We start from the raw sequence: 20075 nt of genomic DNA, 5'->3' as shown, positions 1-20075 counted from the left end.
ATGTTTAAGTATGTATTTCGTATTAAATACATCGTTGTCTTGCAACCCATAGCACAGGCTATACATTGTTTGGGGCAAGATAATTTTTTTAAAAGTGTGTAAATATTATTATTGTCTTATTATATTCCTAACTATGGACTGATAAGAAAGCTCATGGTCGCTCAGAGGTCAATGGAGAGGGCTATGCTCGGAGTTTCCTAGCGAGATCGAATCAGAAATGAGGAGATCCGTAGGAGAACCAAAGTTACCGACATGGGCCAAATGATTGCGAAACTGAAGTGGCAGTGGGCAGGGCATATAGTTTGACGGCCAGATGGCCGTTGGGGCAGTAAAGTCCTCGAATGGCAACCAAATTAATTTTGATGTGTCTTTTGTATCACTCGTTCCCAGATTGATAAAATTTATTATTATTAATAAAACATTTAGCATTAAAGGAACGTGTACGCGATTTTTTGGTTGTACTTATGTCATATCGTACTGGAAACATCATTTAAGTAACTGTGTAGAGCGAAAAATAGTTAACTAAACTAATAAGCAAATAAAATTTGAAAAACAAAATTTTATGAACGATGCGGGACTCGAACCCACGACCTCCGGCGTTCCGTGCCGGTGCTCTAACCAACTGAGCTAACCGTTCGAGTGACGTATCGTTATAAAATCTTGTATGCTTTGTTCAACTCTCAGGGTGTGGCTTCATTCAACCTGATTTTCAAGAGCGACATCTCAAGTCAATTTCCTAATATGCAAAATATTGGGGTTTATATTATAAATACTGTAAAGTAGATCCTGTAGATGAAGCCACAACCTGAGAACCTTTCATAAAATTTTGTTTTTAAAAATTTTATTTGTGTATTAATCCTAGAAGTGAGGGTTATCACTTTAAAAACATAACAAATTGATTAAAGGAATAAGGTTTTATTTAATTAGTAAGTCGTCTGACTCACTTATTAAATAAGCATAATAATAATAATAATAATATTGACACACTTTTTTTAGTATAGGCTGTGTCTCAAATCAAATTGAATCAAAGAAGCGAACTAGCAATTTTGATATTGATTTACGGCCGTTTTAAATAACCTATCTATCCTTAGTTTAACTTACTAGAGGTAGACATATCTATCCCTTTACGCTTACATACATTTCAATAACCTATCAACATAGATCTTGTAAGTAAACGGTGACAGCAATGTATCCGTAACTAGAGATACGTTATTGAAAACGGCCGCTAGACGTATTAAATATACCCGATACATGTGCAAAATTCAAGTAAATCAGATGTCTTGTAATGGGAAAATTGTTAAGTATGCGAAAATATGCAATTTATTGGAAAATTTTTAATCGAAAGCTCCTTCACAAAAAGTGGCTCAATGACATCAAGGTAAAGTATTTGTATTGGAATTTTCCGTGTCTTTAAGGAAATTTATAAAATAAATGATTATATTTTAACGATACTCACGAATTCACTTTAAATTCGCTTTACAAAATATAAAATATTCTCCTCATCCTTAATATAACAGGCCCACTATTACCAAAATCGAAGTACGAAGTTTCGGTTAACGGGTCGTGCATTTTCCTACGAAAGTGTTTCGGATCCATAGATCGATACGAAGTTCGCGATTAGACATTTGTTTTTCGTTTACCTTATTCCCAAATTTACTTGACATGTACTTTTTCGTTGTTTATCATTATTATAATCGTGACTACAACTTGACTTCTGATTGTTATGTCTAAGGTTTCGAAACGAAATCCGTCCGCAATATTAAGTTCATCGTTCTTTTGTTTCGGACCGAAATTTTTGTTTTTGATTTTGGTGATAGCACAACACTATAACAACGCCTTCAGAGCGACGTTAGAGCTACCACGTTTTTGTTGCGCTTCAGCTATGTCTGCAGTGGTCTGTTACTATAGTACCATTCTACACAAAAAATCCGCTTCTCTACTTTGCGCGAATACGAGGCAACAGTAACAGTTATCTGAAGGCGATAGCCGATAGCGGGGACTATCCGTATGTTGGGCCATTTAATAAAAATAAATAATATGTCTCTTCGTAGTTATAATTATTAACACAAATAGATTATAAATTTGCTAAAAATGGATAAAAGTGGCCTGAAGATAAACGCTTTTTTTAATTGTTTCTCTTTATCTTTTATCTTCAGCACGTATTATTCATCTCCAACGCGGTTTTCAAGTATAGGCTAGGAGCTAGGAGTGTTTTTATTAACTTGGTATGTATCTTTGTAATAGAATCTTTTAATATAATTTTCAGGGTCTTAAGAAAACTTATTGAATTGAATTCATTTCTCATCCACTTTTATTAACTTTGATTATTATTCATGTCTGTAAGCGATACTGTTTGCGCCATATTTCATTTGCTCATTTCGGAACGAACTTGTAACTGTCAGCGTCAACGTCAGTTGTCAAGTTCTCGTTTCCACTCTCCGCTTCCTCCCTCCCTCATTCTGCACCCCGTTCCCTCTACTTCTTCCTCGCCACTGTATCTCTCACCCGCACACCCAGATACCAAATACAAAAAATTACTTTTTGAATTTTTGTGTTTGTAACAAGAAGTTGCCTCAATATCTAGGCTACATATTATCAGGCTTCTTTTATAGCGTCCACACGGACGTCTCGGATAGCAAGTAGTAATATATTATATATATTTAAGCAGTACCAATATATTGAACATATATATTTAAATGTAATTGATCGTTAATGGAATTAAATCTGACGTCTTTAAGTGGGTGACGAACACGGCGAAAATTGAAGTTAACAAAGCGCATAAAATAGGTAAAAACAGATTCCGATATTTACAGTATCATCAAATCCACTAAGCTAGGAGTATACATATTTATTTAACACTATTTCTTGCAAACTATTTGATAAATCTACACCAATTTAATTTGCTCATACGGTTAATAAACTGTAGAGACAGTTTCAGGACTTAATGACTTGCCCCAAACTCTAATCCATAAGCCTCCGCTTACATTCAATATTGCTCCATGGAGTTGAACTTTACACATTAAGAGCTAGTTCAGACATGGCGGATTCCGCGCGGATGCAAATCGCGCGGTTCTAAACGCAAGTGTTCAGACAGGCGCGGATGTACATGCGGAGTGCCGTTATTCGCATAGGGTGACAGTCCAATCATGGAAGTCGAAGAAGCAATATGTGTGTACTTGTTGCTCCGTAAAAAAGAAAGAAAGAAGAAACGGCAGTATTGGGTGCATCCAATATTACGCGATCGGTTTACTCATGGTCAGTTTCAGACTTTATATCCAAAATTAAGAAGTTTTGAACCAAAATTCTTCAATTATTTGAGAATGTCGATAAATTCATTTGATGAATTATTAGAAATGATGAGTAAACAAATTGAATCTAATGATACCCATATGAGGTCAAGCGTGTCCCCAGAAGAAAAACTCGTGATTACATTAAGTTAAGATATTTATTTTATACGTCAGAATATATATTTTGTACTATAGAAGACTGTGAATCGTCAGTGCTATTGCATGATAAAGGCGATGGAGACTCTCCTGGTACTATTGTAGAATATCCAGTGAAATATCCTTGTGGGTTTGAATATTGTTGGTTTTGCCAAAATACTGCATTATGCGTGTTTTGCTGGCTCGTGATATGAATAGGCGATGGTAATTTCTGCCCTTTCTGTATTACCTGGAGCAATTCAATTTTAGTAGCCAATCGTTTATTTTCTGGAACTTTCTTTAACTCTTTATACAATGACATGCAAAAAAGTTTATCATCATCATCTTGCTTTGACATACTTTCTTGTATTTGTCTTTGTATTTTATCTCTTGATTCAATACTATTTTCTAATATGTTAGCCAATCGCTCTTCTGAAGTAATTTTAGTTTTCTTCCTTTTATTGGGTACCGGTTGTATTTCACGTGCATTTACAAAATTATCTAGCTTTTGGTCAATGTTCCGAATTTCTTCATTTTTGGCTTCATCTATGTTTGTGATAGTTTCTTTGTTTTCTATCGTCTTCTGAAGAAAAGAAAGCCGGTCGAAATACATGTATTTTGAACCTTTACATGCACCAGAACCAGAAGGAATTGATTTGCCTTTCTTGAATTCCTTATTATAAGCATCACGGATGTTCTTCCATTTTTTTTGTAATGATACACCTGGAACAGAAATCACTATCTTTAACAAATATAAATACAGTAGCGGTTAGGTAATTCAAGACACTCATTATGCTTTAACTAGCGGACCCGGCAGACTTTCAAAACGATACAGATTAATATTTTATTTTTCAGATATCTGGGTACTGGTTGTTCCTTTGGAGAACTACATTACAACTTTCGTCTTGGCAAATCTACAATCACAGGAATTGTCCGTGAAGTATGTGAAACTCTGTGGGAAAAAGTCACAAAAAACGTCATGCCTGAACCCAGCGAAGATATATGGAAGAAAATAGCTAAAGATTTTGAAAAATATGCAAATTTTCCCAATTGCATAGGCGCCATAGATGGCAAGCATATAAGGATTACAAAACCCAAAGATTCGGGTTCTTTGTATTATAATTACAAAACTTTTTTTTCCATAGTACTGTTGGCACTTTGTGATAGTAACTATTGTTTTACTTTCATAGATATCGGATCTTACGGAAAAAGTAGTGATTCTGCAATTTTTAAAAATTCAGCATTTTATAAAAGGTTAATAGAAAAGTCATTACACATACCAAAACCTAAACCAATATCTGAAACAGATCCTAAACCATTGCCATACGTCATAGTTGGCGATGAAGCGTTTGGTTTATCCGAAAATGTAATGCGACCCTATGCAGGTAAAGGGCTATCATATGAAAAAAAAATATTTAATTACAGGTTATCAAGAGCTCGACGTTTTATTGAATGCACTTTCGGAATTCTGGCAAACAAGTGGCGCATTTTTCATAGGCCTATAAACGTGAATATAGACTTTGCCGAAGACATAATAAAGGCCTGTTGCGTGCTACACAATTTTGTTAGAACTAGAGATGGTATACAGTATGAAGATACTTTACATACTGCGCCAATGAGTAATCTTATTACATTACATGCAGGAAGGGGTACACCATCATCATTAAACATTAGAGACAAATATGCTAATTACTTTGTGAATGAGGGTCGTGTAGAATGGCAAGACACGAAAATATGAAATTAAAATTGTTACAGTTCGCGCCAAATAACTAAACTCAAGATGGCGCGTCGCGTTGGTGGGTTGTACATATTACAGTTAATAGCTATACGTTACTGTGGTAACGTGATAGTTTTCCCGCGCTCGTTACGTACCGCCAAACAACGTTATACACATTTCAGTTATTTGGGGTGGACTGTCTATTACAAAACATGTAAACTACCCTGGTAAAATGTATAATTAAATGTCTACTGACCAAAAAGAACCTTCTTTTCCAAAGAATCCTCATTTTCTCCAAAAATCTCCACCAGCTCCTGCCAAGCTCCGTTTTTAATCGTTTTGTTAGAATATTCTGCACATTGGATGTTCCACAAAGCAGGTCTTTTTTCCACCTCATCGATGAATAGCTCGGTGTCGAAGCGATCCATTGTCACCGTCCGATACGCGCGGCTTCCGCGGAGCAACTGAACGCCCTCTAGGTACGTCAAGTAAATAAAACCGAGCGGCGACCGCGCGAATTCATTTTTAGCGGTTGAGCCGCGCGGATTGTCAATCCGTGCGGACAGGTATGAACGATTTGTAAGGCGCTAATGTAATTAGGATCCGCGCGGTTCAACCGCGCGATTTGCATCCGCGCGGAATCCGCCATGTCTGAACTAGCTCTAACCGTCACATTGTCGGCTAGACAGAGATACTCACTAGAGATTTAGTACGATAAGAATAGATATAACCAAAATAATAAATGTGTGCAATTGCACACGTGGTACAATTGAAAACTTCAAAAATTTTGGCTTCAAGATAATGAGACGAATGTAAAATTTCAGGAAGAGGATAATTTTAGGTTTTAGTAATGATCATATTGATACAAGGTTTAATAATTATTTAACATTTTATTCGTATATATTACATAGATTTATTTCGACTCAGAGCTTACATTTTCGATAAATGATACAAGATGCTTATGGTAACTAAAATAATGAAATAAATACTTTGGTCTTAATATGGTCAATAAATCTTTAGAATATTGCGTAAATTTCTGTTTTTGATCTTGTTGTTGATACAGTGCGACTGCTGCACATTTTCAAATTAATCTGGCATCCAAAATCTCAATTAATGTAATCGCTGTATTCGATGCAAAATTTTCATTAAACCTCTAAACAGCACATGAAGTCCTGGTACATGTTGCTAGGATGACACATGATTTCAACCGTTATTGAAAGACTTTACTATCACCGCTACCATATTTATGTTCTGGTGTATATGCAGTAATACGTCGTGCGTATGACTTTAGAATATATTAAGGTATACTCGCGTCATACATAAGACAATCTCTACTTCAATGATGATCGCTTGGTACCAAAACATATTACAATGCTATCAATCTCATTTTCTACCACGTTATATAAATCTTATAAATTTATTTGTGTCTATTTTTACTGTCGCTTTAAATCATTTTTAGAGACCGTGAACATGTAATGTTTTCTATCTTATTCTATCGTCTCGCTTTTTCGTTTCATCGAGTTTCAAATCACAACGATTCTAAAGAAGTTTCACTTCAAAATTAAAAAGGAATAGTGATGCGTGGCCGGCTTAACAAGTTTTATGAATAAAACTAAATTATAGATAATTATATAATAATAATAGATAAATATTTTGCAGTTTAAGACGCAAATTTACTGGAAATAATTAATCATTGATTCAATGGAATTATTTATGTAATAGGAAGCAAAAGGTTAAATTGGGCCAGTGGTCAAGTCAGGATGTCAACGTATCATGTGGTGTTCCACAAGGAAGCGTGTTAGGCCCTACTTTATTTTTAATTTATATCAATGACCTCTGTAATTTACAAATTAACAACGCCAAAATCTTCTCGTATGCCGATGATACGGCAAGAAACAAAATGCGCCGCTGAAAAAGGGATGGCACTAGTTGCCAATTGGTTGAAATACAATTTACTCACAATTAATACTGCTAAAACAAACTACATTTGCCATACCATCTACAACAACAGTCAACCCACAAATGATTTTGAAATTAAAATACACAAATGTGAAGACACTGCTAGTACTAACTGTAACTGTCCCAAGATTAGCAAAGTGCATGTCACGAAATACCTGGGTGTTATGGTCGACCAGCGGCTTTCCTGGTTTCCTCAAATTGAATATGTTAGCGCCAGGATTAGAAAATTTATCTGGATATTTAAGTCTCTTAGGTACATAGCTCCCAAGTATTCACCAAAAAATAAGGGCCCTCAGAGATACTTACTGCATGACATATATATAGCTCTAGTTCAGTCTGTAACTGTATATTGTATCGCAGTATGGGGTGGTGCTAATAAATCAAGATTACTGGAAGTGGAAAGAGCCCAAAGAGCACTTTTAAAGGTTATGCACTTTAAGCGACAACGTTTTTCTACAGAACGCTTGTATCAGCTTTGTAACCTATTAATACTGCACTGATCGCCTGGATACCACTAAATTATGATGATACTGAGTTGCTCTTACGACACATGCGCTAAAACACACATACACACACACACACACACACACACACACATACGCACATTTAAAATATTATAAAGTTCTCTAAACATGTTATTTTAAGGCTAAGAAAGAGCGGAGTCTCCTGGCACAAGCATTCTTTATATTCTTAATAGGAGGTTCTTGTCACTATTTATTATGGAGAATTTGTTAAAACTAATAAAGAATTTTATTATTATTATTATTATAATGGAATGCTTTCAAAATACACAAAGCTACTTAAATTTACAATTCAGTATGAATGCTATTTAAAATTTTAATTAGATGAGATGAAGTCAGCATCTTATGTATTGTTTAATATTGAATAAATTGACCTTTTTTAATTTACGAACATAATAATTTCAAGTAATATTTCTTTAGTATCGTATCAAAAGGAACAAACATATTAAACTTTTTATAGCTGCTACTCTGCTTAGTCGAGTTGGTAAGACAACAAGATCCCAGAAAATTTATAAAACAGTGGTAGAGGTTACTATAACATAAATGACTTTCTTAATTATACCATAGATTGTGAATGGAGCGATTGCCATCAAGTTATTTAAATTATAAAATTGATTCTGTCGAAATTTTATAAAAAAAAAGTTTTGTGTGAGTTACTTGCGCCGGTTCTTCTCAGTTCTGAGGCATTTATTTCCGGATCGGTAGTAGTTTTTGACTTTCAATTTGTGATTTATTTTCCTATTTTAAATAAAACTATTTGAATCGTAGCGATTTTAAGTAATCTATGTATATTATTAAAATATTGTCCTCACAACAGTGTGAGGGTCATTTCTAATTACTGATTCCATACACACTTACGACGTATTGATCTTCGTCGGGACTTAAGTCTAATTACCAATGCCCTTAATAACGTGAATTGGTTCAATCACTTGACTCAGAATAAACAGCCTGAGATCTTCGTACAATATAGCCCAGTAGTTAGTGAACCCTGCCTGCTGAGCTAGAGGTTTGAATCCCGGCTGGTGCAGACATTTATATGATGAATATGGATGTTTGTTTCCGAGTAATAGATGTTTATTTGTATTTATGTATGTTTAAGTATGTATTTCGTATTAAATACATCGTTGTCTTGCAACCCATAGCACAGGCTATACATTGTTTGGGGCAAGATAATTTTTTTAAAAGTGTGTAAATATTATTATTGTCTTATTATATTCCTAACTATGGACTGATAAGAAAGCTCATGGTCGCTCAGAGGTCAATGGAGAGGGCTATGCTCGGAGTTTCCTAGCGAGATCGAATCAGAAATGAGGAGATCCGTAGGAGAACCAAAGTTACCGACATGGGCCAAATGATTGCGAAACTGAAGTGGCAGTGGGCAGGGCATATAGTTTGACGGCCAGATGGCCGTTGGGGCAGTAAAGTCCTCGAATGGCAACCAAATTAATTTTGATGTGTCTTTTGTATCACTCGTTCCCAGATTGATAAAATTTATTATTATTAATAAAACATTTAGCATTAAAGGAACGTGTACGCGATTTTTTGGTTGTACTTATGTCATATCGTACTGGAAACATCATTTAAGTAACTGTGTAGAGCGAAAAATAGTTAACTAAACTAATAAGCAAATAAAATTTGAAAAACAAAATTTTATGAACGATGCGGGACTCGAACCCACGACCTCCGGCGTTCCGTGCCGGTGCTCTAACCAACTGAGCTAACCGTTCGAGTGACGTATCGTTATAAAATCTTGTATGCTTTGTTCAACTCTCAGGGTGTGGCTTCATTCAACCTGATTTTCAAGAGCGACATCTCAAGTCAATTTCCTAATATGCAAAATATTGGGGTTTATATTATAAATACTGTAAAGTAGATCCTGTAGATGAAGCCACAACCTGAGAACCTTTCATAAAATTTTGTTTTTAAAAATTTTATTTGTGTATTAATCCTAGAAGTGAGGGTTATCACTTTAAAAACATAACAAATTGATTAAAGGAATAAGGTTTTATTTAATTAGTAAGTCGTCTGACTCACTTATTAAATAAGCATAATAATAATAATAATAATATTGACACACTTTTTTTAGTATAGGCTGTGTCTCAAATCAAATTGAATCAAAGAAGCGAACTAGCAATTTTGATATTGATTTACGGCCGTTTTAAATAACCTATCTATCCTTAGTTTAACTTACTAGAGGTAGACATATCTATCCCTTTACGCTTACATACATTTCAATAACCTATCAACATAGATCTTGTAAGTAAACGGTGACAGCAATGTATCCGTAACTAGAGATACGTTATTGAAAACGGCCGCTAGACGTATTAAATATACCCGATACATGTGCAAAATTCAAGTAAATCAGATGTCTTGTAATGGGAAAATTGTTAAGTATGCGAAAATATGCAATTTATTGGAAAATTTTTAATCGAAAGCTCCTTCACAAAAAGTGGCTCAATGACATCAAGGTAAAGTATTTGTATTGGAATTTTCCGTGTCTTTAAGGAAATTTATAAAATAAATGATTATATTTTAACGATACTCACGAATTCACTTTAAATTCGCTTTACAAAATATAAAATATTCTCCTCATCCTTAATATAACAGGCCCACTATTACCAAAATCGAAGTACGAAGTTTCGGTTAACGGGTCGTGCATTTTCCTACGAAAGTGTTTCGGATCCATAGATCGATACGAAGTTCGCGATTAGACATTTGTTTTTCGTTTACCTTATTCCCAAATTTACTTGACATGTACTTTTTCGTTGTTTATCATTATTATAATCGTGACTACAACTTGACTTCTGATTGTTATGTCTAAGGTTTCGAAACGAAATCCGTCCGCAATATTAAGTTCATCGTTCTTTTGTTTCGGACCGAAATTTTTGTTTTTGATTTTGGTGATAGCACAACACTATAACAACGCCTTCAGAGCGACGTTAGAGCTACCACGTTTTTGTTGCGCTTCAGCTATGTCTGCAGTGGTCTGTTACTATAGTACCATTCTACACAAAAAATCCGCTTCTCTACTTTGCGCGAATACGAGGCAACAGTAACAGTTATCTGAAGGCGATAGCCGATAGCGGGGACTATCCGTATGTTGGGCCATTTAATAAAAATAAATAATATGTCTCTTCGTAGTTATAATTATTAACACAAATAGATTATAAATTTGCTAAAAATGGATAAAAGTGGCCTGAAGATAAACGCTTTTTTTAATTGTTTCTCTTTATCTTTTATCTTCAGCACGTATTATTCATCTCCAACGCGGTTTTCAAGTATAGGCTAGGAGCTAGGAGTGTTTTTATTAACTTGGTATGTATCTTTGTAATAGAATCTTTTAATATAATTTTCAGGGTCTTAAGAAAACTTATTGAATTGAATTCATTTCTCATCCACTTTTATTAACTTTGATTATTATTCATGTCTGTAAGCGATACTGTTTGCGCCATATTTCATTTGCTCATTTCGGAACGAACTTGTAACTGTCAGCGTCAACGTCAGTTGTCAAGTTCTCGTTTCCACTCTCCGCTTCCTCCCTCCCTCATTCTGCACCCCGTTCCCTCTACTTCTTCCTCGCCACTGTATCTCTCACCCGCACACCCAGATACCAAATACAAAAAATTACTTTTTGAATTTTTGTGTTTGTAACAAGAAGTTGCCTCAATATCTAGGCTACATATTATCAGGCTTCTTTTATAGCGTCCACACGGACGTCTCGGATAGCAAGTAGTAATATATTATATATATTTAAGCAGTACCAATATATTGAACATATATATTTAAATGTAATTGATCGTTAATGGAATTAAATCTGACGTCTTTAAGTGGGTGACGAACACGGCGAAAATTGAAGTTAACAAAGCGCATAAAATAGGTAAAAACAGATTCCGATATTTACAGTATCATCAAATCCACTAAGCTAGGAGTATACATATTTATTTAACACTATTTCTTGCAAACTATTTGATAAATCTACACCAATTTAATTTGCTCATACGGTTAATAAACTGTAGAGACAGTTTCAGGACTTAATGACTTGCCCCAAACTCTAATCCATAAGCCTCCGCTTACATTCAATATTGCTCCATGGAGTTGAACTTTACACATTAACCGTCACATTGTCGGCTAGACAGAGATACTCACTAGAGATTTAGTACGATAAGAATAGATATAACCAAAATAATAAATGTGTGCAATTGCACACGTGGTACAATTGAAAACTTCAAAAATTTTGGCTTCAAGATAATGAGACGAATGTAAAATTTCAGGAAGAGGATAATTTTAGGTTTTAGTAATGATCATATTGATACAAGGTTTAATAATTATTTAACATTTTATTCGTATATATTACATAGATTTATTTCGACTCAGAGCTTACATTTTCGATAAATGATACAAGATGCTTATGGTAACTAAAATAATGAAATAAATACTTTGGTCTTAATATGGTCAATAAATCTTTAGAATATTGCGTAAATTTCTGTTTTTGTGTTGAATCTTGTTGTTGATACAGTGCGACTGCTGCACATTTTCAAATTAATCTGGCATCCAAAATCTCAATTAATGTAATCGCTGTATTCGATGCAAAATTTTCATTAAACCTCTAAACAGCACATGAAGTCCTGGTACATGTTGCTAGGATGACACATGATTTCAACCGTTATTGAAAGACTTTACTATCACCGCTACCATATTTATGTTCTGGTGTATATGCAGTAATACGTCGTGCGTATGACTTTAGAATATATTAAGGTATACTCGCGTCATACATAAGACAATCTCTTCTTCAATGATGATCGCTTGGTACCAAAACATATTACAATGCTATCAATCTCATTTTCTACCACGTTATATAAATCTTATAAATTTATTTGTGTCTATTTTTACTGTCGCTTTAAATCATTTTTAGAGACCGCGAACATGTAATGTTTTCTATCTTATTCTATCGTCTCGCTTTTTCGTTTCATCGAGTTTCAAATCACAACGATTCTAAAGAAGTTTCACTTCAAAATTAAAAAGGAATAGTGATGCGTGGCCGGCTTAACAAGTTTTATGAATAAAACTAAATTATAGATAATTATATAATAATAATAGATAAATATTTTGCAGTTTAAGACGCAAATTTACTGGAAATAATTAATCATTGATTCAATGGAATTATTTATGTAATAGGAAGCAAAAGGTTAAATTGGGCCAGTGGTCAAGTCAGGATGTCAACGTATCATGTGGTGTTCCACAAGGAAGCGTGTTAGGCCCTACTTTATTTTTAATTTATATCAATGACCTCTGTAATTTACAAGTTAACAACGCCAAAATCTTCTCGTATGCCGATGATACGGCAAGAAACAAAATGCGCCGCTGAAAAAGGGATGGCACTAGTTGCCAATTGGTTGAAATACAATTTACTCACAATTAATACTGCTAAAACAAACTACATTTGCCATACCATCTACAACAACAGTCAACCCACAAATGATTTTGAAATTAAAATACACAAATGTGAAGACACTGCTAGTACTAACTGTAACTGTCCCAAGATTAGCAAAGTGCATGTCACGAAATACCTGGGTGTTATGGTCGACCAGCGGCTTTCCTGGTTTCCTCAAATTGAATATGTTAGCGCCAGGATTAGAAAATTTATCTGGATATTTAAGTCTCTTAGGTACATAGCTCCCAAGTATTCACCAAAAAATAAGGGCCCTCAGAGATACTTACTGCATGACATATATATAGCTCTAGTTCAGTCTGTAACTGTATATTGTATCGCAGTATGGGGTGGTGCTAATAAATCAAGATTACTGGAAGTGGAAAGAGCCCAAAGAGCACTTTTAAAGGTTATGCACTTTAAGCGACAACGTTTTTCTACAGAACGCTTGTATCAGCTTTGTAACCTATTAATACTGCACTGATCGCCTGGATACCACTAAATTATGATGATACTGAGTTGCTCTTACGACACATGCGCTAAAACACACATACACACACACACACACACACACACACACACATACGCACATTTAAAATATTATTAAGTTCTCTAAACATGTTATTTTAAGGTTAAGAAAGAGCGGAGTCTCCTGGCACAAGCATTCTTTATATGCTTAATAGGAGGTTCTTGTCACTATTTATTATGGAGAATTTGTTAAAACTAATAAAGAATTTTATTATTATTATTATTATAATGGAATGCTTTCAAAATACACAAAGCTACTTAAATTTACAATTCAGTATGAATGCTATTTAAAATTTTAATTAAATGAGATGAAGTCAGCATCTTATGTATTGTTTAATATTGAATAAATTGACCTTTTTTAATTTACGAACATAATAATTTCAAGTAATATTTCTTTAGTATCGTATCAAAAGGAACAAACATATTAAACTTTTTATAGCTGCTACTCTGCTTAGTCGAGTTGGTAAGTCAACAAGATCCCAGAAAATTTATAAAACAGTGGTAGAGGTTACTATAACATAAATGACTTTCTTAATTATACCATAGATTGTGAATGGAGCGATTGCCATCAAGTTATTTAAATTATAAAATTGATTCTGTCGAAATTTTATAAAAAAAAAGTTTTGTGTGAGTTACTTGCGCCGGTTCTTCTCAGTTCTGAGGCATTTATTTCCGGATCGGTAGTAGTTTTTGACTTTCAATTTGTGATTTATTTTCCTATTTTAAATAAAACTATTTGAATCGTAGCGATTTTAAGTAATCTATGTATATTATTAAAATATTGTCCTCACAACAGTGTGAGGGTCATTTCTAATTACTGATTCCATACACACTTACGACGTATTGATCTTCGTCGGGACTTAAGTCTTAATTACCAATGCCCTTAATAACGTGAATTGGTTCAATAACTTGACTCAGAATAAACAGCCTGAGATCTTCGTACAATATAGCCCAGTAGTAAGTGAACCCTGCCTGCTGAGCTAGAGGTTTGAATCCCGGCTGGTGCAGACATTTATATGATGAATATGGATGTTTGTTTCCGAGTAATAGATGTTTATTTGTATTTATGTATGTTTAAGTATGTATTTCGTATTAAATACATCGTTGTCTTGCAACCCATAGCACAGGCTATACCTTGTTTGGGGCAAGATATTTTTTTTAAAAGTGTGTACATATTATTATTATCTTATTATATTCCTAACTATGGACTGATAAGAAAGCTCATGGTCGCTCAGAGGTCAATGGAGAGGGCTATGCTCGGAGTTTCCTAGCGAGATCGAATCATAAATGAGGAGATCCGTAGGAGAACCAAAATTAGCGACATGGGCCAAATGATTGCGAAACTGAAGTGGCAGTGGGCAGAGCATATAGTTCGACGGCCAGATGGCCGTTGGGGCAGTAAAGACCTCGAATGGCGACCAAATTAATTTTGATGTGTCTTTTGTATCACTCGTTCCCAGATTGATAAAATTTATTATTATTAATAAAACATTTAGCATTAAAGGAACGTGTACGCGATTTTTTGGTTGTACTTATGTCATATCGTACTGGAAACATTATTTAAGTAACTGTGTAGATCGACAAATATTTAACTAAACTAATAAGCAAATAAAATTTGAAAAACAAAATTTTATGAACGATGCGGGACTCGAACCCACGACCTCCGGCGTTCCGTGCCGGTGCTCTAACCAACTGAACTAACCGTTCGAGTGACGTATCGTTATAAAATCTTGTATGCTTTGTTCAACTCTCAGGGTGTGGCTTCATTCAACCTGATTTTCAAGAGCGACATCTCAAGTCAATTTCCTAATATGCAAAATATTGGGGTTGAGCAGGTTATCAACTGTAAAGTAGATCCTGTAGATGAAGCCACAACCTGAGAACCTTTCATAAAATTTTGTTTTTAAAAATTTTATTTGTGTATTAATCCTAGAAGTGAGGGTTATCACTTTAAAAACATAACAAATTGATTAAAGGAATAAGGTTTTATTTAATTAGTAAGTCGTCTGACTCACTTATTAAATAAGCATAATAATAATAATAATAATATTGACACACTTTTTTTAGTATAGGCTGTGTCTCAAATCAAATTGAATCAAAGAAGCGAACTAGCAATTTTGATATTGATTTACGGCCGTTTTAAATAACCTATCTATCCTTAGTTTAACTTACTAGAGGTAGACATATCTATCCCTTTACGCTTACATACATTTCAATAACCTATCAACATAGATCTTGTAAGTAAACGGTGACAGCAATGTATCCGTAACTAGAGATACGTTATTGAAAACGGCCGCTAGACGTATTAAATATACCCGATACATGTGCGAAATTCAAGTAAATCAGATGTCTTGTAATGGGAAAATTGTTAAGTATGCGAAAATATGCAATTTATTGGAAAATTTTTAATCGAAAGCTCCTTCACAAAAAGTGGCTCAATGACATCAAGGTAAAGTATTTGTATTGGAATTTTCCGTGTCTTTAAGGAAATTTATAAAATAAATGATTATATTTTAACGATACTCACGAATTCACTTTAAATTCGCTTTACAAAATATAAAATATTCTCCTCATCCTTAATATAACAGGCCCACTATTACCAAAATCGAAGTACGAAGTTTCGGTTAACGGGTCGTGCATTTTCCTACGAAAGTGTTTCGGATCCATAGATCGATACGAAGTTCGCGATTAGACATTTGTTTTTCGTTTACCTTATTCCCAAATTTACTTGACATGTACTTTTTCGTTGTTTATCATTATTATAATCGTGACTACAACTTGACTTCTGATTGTTATGTCTAAGGTTTCGAAACGAAATCCGTCCGCAATATTAAGTTCATCGTTCTTTTGTTTCGGACCGAAATTTTTGTTTTTGATTTTGGTGATAGCACAACACTATAACAACGCCTTCAGAGCGACGTTAGAGCTACCACGTTTTTGTTGCGCTTCAGCTATGTCTGCAGTGGTCTGTTACTATAGTACCATTCTACACAAAAAATCCGCTTCTCTACTTTGCGCGAATACGAGGCAACAGTAACAGTTATCTGAAGGCGATAGCCGATAGCGGGGACTATCCGTATGTTGGGCCATTTAATAAAAATAAATAATATGTCTCTTCGTAGTTATAATTATTAACACAAATAGATTATAAATTTGCTAAAAATGGATAAAAGTGGCCTGAAGATAAACGCTTTTTTTAATTGTTTCTCTTTATCTTTTATCTTCAGCACGTATTATTCATCTCCAACGCGGTTTTCAAGTATAGGCTAGGAGCTAGGAGTGTTATTACACACAAATGAGACATTATATCGTCAAGGTCATTCTAGAGAGAGTTAAGAGACAAATTAGGTTTGATTACGGAATACGGATTGAGACGCTTTCTGCAATACGTGTTGTATGCTTCGTAAAGACTGATATCATATTGTCACTGTTGGAGCATTTGGTGACGTCATCAGCCTATTCATCTGCTACAATCATTAAGACCTTACCCTCGCCTGACCACCAATTGTCCTGTCCATAAATTGAGTTTATAGATACCTAACTGTTAATTTGGAAAATTAATTGATTAATTGATGGATGCGAAAAATCTGATAGTGATTAGTTCAATATTTCTGAGTGTAGTATACGCTATATCCCTGTAAATGGAGGGGATAACCACTAAGTACTCGATATTAAAAATTAAGTCTACTGTTGCACGAAATGTATTTCACTAGCTGCGGCCAGGTAAAGTTTGTGTTTATCTTTAAATATTGTGTTACAAAACTGGTAGCGAGCTCGTAGCGATTCCGTAAGTGTATTTGTGTAGAAATAACGCAGCCTTGTAGTAAAGTTTGAAATTATAATAATATAAATATACTTAATTCACGTATAATACTATGATTATGAATAAAGTAAAAGGTAAACAAACATGTAAGTAATTTACTAGAATTAAGTGAAGTGAAAACAAACCAGGGGTTAATGAGATACTAACCAGTTAGGTATGAAAATAGCCTATCTTCGATATTTACGGTACTTTCCCTTCATGTCCCATAACTTTGGGACATCCTGTATATAAACGTCCATGACTCAGAAACAAAACATCCATATTCATCATATTAATGTTAGAAGTATATTATCAACTGCTGCAAAGTGTAATAAATTAATTGCGAATTTGTATTGTTTTCCTCAGCACTCAGCCTCAGTACTATGTAATATAATAAAACAGTACAATTTTTGAATAAACATTATAGAAGCTAATGTATAAAAATAGATTTAAAAGATTTAATTAGTGGCACTTTAGTCTAGAGAGGATACGTATTATGGAATAGAACTTACCATTCAAAAGTAAAACGAAAAGTTGTAAAACAGTTTCAAATGTTGACTACATTCAACCTACTACAGGTTGTAACTTTTTTTTTTTAAACACAGCGAGGAAACCTAAACAAATTTCCGAAGAAATTCTAAGCTTTGGTCACGTAACATAGACGAACAAGGATAGATGTAGTTTGCCCGTGAATCTTTATCTTTTTATTTTTTATTATTAATAATTGAATTAAAATATTACATTATTATACTCTCATTCGACATTCATTACTGACTATTTAGAACAAATTATATATCACTTACACTTTTGTCTTAAACGGGAAACAACTAAGTTATAATTTTGTTGAGAGTATAATTAATTGAAGAATGGAGTTCCGCCAAGTTCTCGAGAATTCAAAGAATTTATTGTTCACGAATTTTCTACAACTTGAACGTCAACTTAAGCTCGTGTTTTCAACGCCTTATGTTGAAGCTTCATTAACTCAATAAATAGAATGATGTAAGCAATTGAGTACATTTACATTTCACATCAACGTCGTATTATGATCTTAATTATAATAATATCAATTCTTATCGTAATAATATTTCGAGTTACCTTTCGGTAGAAACAGTGTCTTAAATAAAGTCGTTGACAAAATAATGTCATACAAATTAGACCAAATTTTAATCAATTTTAAATATATAAAAAATATTTGAGGTAATATATGTACGTTGTTTGTCAGGACTTCATTTATACTAATTCGTTTATATTGAAATTCTCATATTTGTATTAAAAACTAGGGTTTATAGTTTTATATGCAACAGTTGTATAATGAGGGTTGGTGAGGCTCGTGTCGTCATTCATTGCGATGTGAGCCGTAGGCGAATAGAACCGCACCACTCGTGTTTTTTGTTCTAGTTATACAACGTGTCGCATACAAAAAAAATTCTACGACTAGGTAATTTTAAATAAAACAAACAAATAGGTATCACAAGTTTACCAGTTGCCGTTTAAATGGGGGGAAATGTATTGCATACATACCTCTGGTAAGTGGTTTCATTTTTCATTTAAGGAATGGCAAAGGTACACCCATACAGCGAATGGGGGAAAATTTAAAGTTACAAAATATGCCTAGCTGCATCATGGCATATTATATTAACAAGTTGTTTTCTTAAGTTGACATTAAAATGTTTAGTCTAATGATCTAAACATATCTTCATATTATGTATGTAATATAGTATGTACTACGTAGTATCTAATATTTGTATGAACCTACCATACCTAACGAATTGGTACGAATGGACCGATTAGATGGCCGGCCAGATCCCCGGACCTTACACCATTAGATTTCTTCTTTTGGGGATACGTGAAAGATATCCTATACAAAAAACGATCCGAGAACGTGGACGAGTTACAAACAGAATTGTGCCTATCATATCGAGTATTCACCATAAAATGATAAGAAAATCAACAGGCAGCGGACTCAGCAAAAGATTGGCGATTTGCGTAAGACAAGAGGGATCACATTTTGAGCATTTAATTAATTAATTTACAAAAAAATACCCACTTAATTGACTACATTCTTTTAAAATACTATGTTACTTAAGAAGATTTATTAGTTTTATTCCATTCTTTCGATTGTCATCATAAGAGTAGGGGTGTTTTTTTTTACATTTAAGTCGGTTCGATTCTCAGACGAGGCAAGTAATTTTTAGAAAATCTTTGAATGCAGAATTACTAACTTTTAAAGTAACATAAAGTCTTCTTTCAGTAAAATAGCCTATCTTCGATATTTAAGGTACTTTCCCTTCATGTCCCATAACTTTGGGACACCCTGTATATTTATGTATGTTTAAGTAACTATATTTTATATGTCTTGTACCCACAGTACAGGCTATGCCTAGCTTGGAGCAAGCTAATTTTTGTAAAAAGTGTGTCAATATCAAATATCAACATCAATAACTTCTAACTCGTTACACACTGTTACTGAAGAGCAATAGCACACTAGAAGTTGTATCGCTGTGTATCACACTGAATGTTCACCTTATCGATTAAATCCCAATTGTGGGTTTTTTTATACAAGTCAGGATTTTTCTCAAATGTTATCGAATAGTGTATGTAAGAACATGAAAGAATAACAACTTTTTTCAAATAAATTTGTTTACCAAACAGGTAGCCATGTTAATTGTTTGGATATATTTAAGTCATATTAAGCGAA

General features: G+C 33.9%; 2 protein-coding genes across 2 annotated transcripts; one reads left to right on the top strand and one right to left on the bottom strand.

The window, feature by feature from the left end:
- Positions 1-3022: 3022 nt before the first annotated feature.
- LOC126969455 (uncharacterized) lies at positions 3023-5404 on the top strand. The gene is made up of 2 exons (XM_050814890.1): positions 3023-3434; positions 4276-5404. Exons 1-2 carry the CDS (start codon positions 3147-3149, stop codon positions 5158-5160), a joined length of 1173 nt encoding a protein of 390 aa, XP_050670847.1. The 5' UTR covers positions 3023-3146; the 3' UTR covers positions 5161-5404.
- LOC126969447 (uncharacterized) lies at positions 3444-5805 on the bottom strand. The gene is made up of 2 exons (XM_050814877.1): positions 5396-5805; positions 3444-4145 (listed from the first exon to the last, which is right to left on the bottom strand). The coding sequence occupies exons 1-2, from the start codon at positions 5565-5567 to the stop codon at positions 3451-3453; spliced, it is 867 nt and encodes a 288-aa protein (XP_050670834.1). The 5' UTR covers positions 5568-5805; the 3' UTR covers positions 3444-3450.
- Between the last annotated feature and the right edge of the window lie 14270 nt (positions 5806-20075).

Source organism: Leptidea sinapis, chromosome 18 (genome assembly GCF_905404315.1).
Source record: "Leptidea sinapis chromosome 18, ilLepSina1.1, whole genome shotgun sequence".
In the NCBI taxonomy this organism is placed as follows: domain Eukaryota; kingdom Metazoa; phylum Arthropoda; class Insecta; order Lepidoptera; family Pieridae; genus Leptidea; species Leptidea sinapis.
The sequence above is the reverse complement of the archived record's forward strand: the minus strand, read 5'-3'. Positions and strand labels throughout refer to the sequence as shown.

Excerpts from the sequence above, each read along its gene's own strand:
- LOC126969455 (XM_050814890.1), top strand. The coding sequence starts at position 3,147 with ATGGAAGTCGAAGAAGCAATATGTGTGTACTTGTTGCTCCGTAAAAAA. Across the intron at positions 3,435-4,275 it reads AAAAACTCGTGATTACATTA|AGATATCTGGGTACTGGTTG; the intron begins AGTTAAGATATT and ends ATTTTATTTTTC.
- LOC126969447 (XM_050814877.1), bottom strand. The coding sequence starts at position 5,567 with ATGGATCGCTTCGACACCGAGCTATTCATCGATGAGGTGGAAAAAAGA. Across the intron at positions 4,146-5,395 it reads GGAAAAGAAGGTTCTTTTTG|GTGTATCATTACAAAAAAAA; the intron begins GTCAGTAGACAT and ends TTTCTGTTCCAG.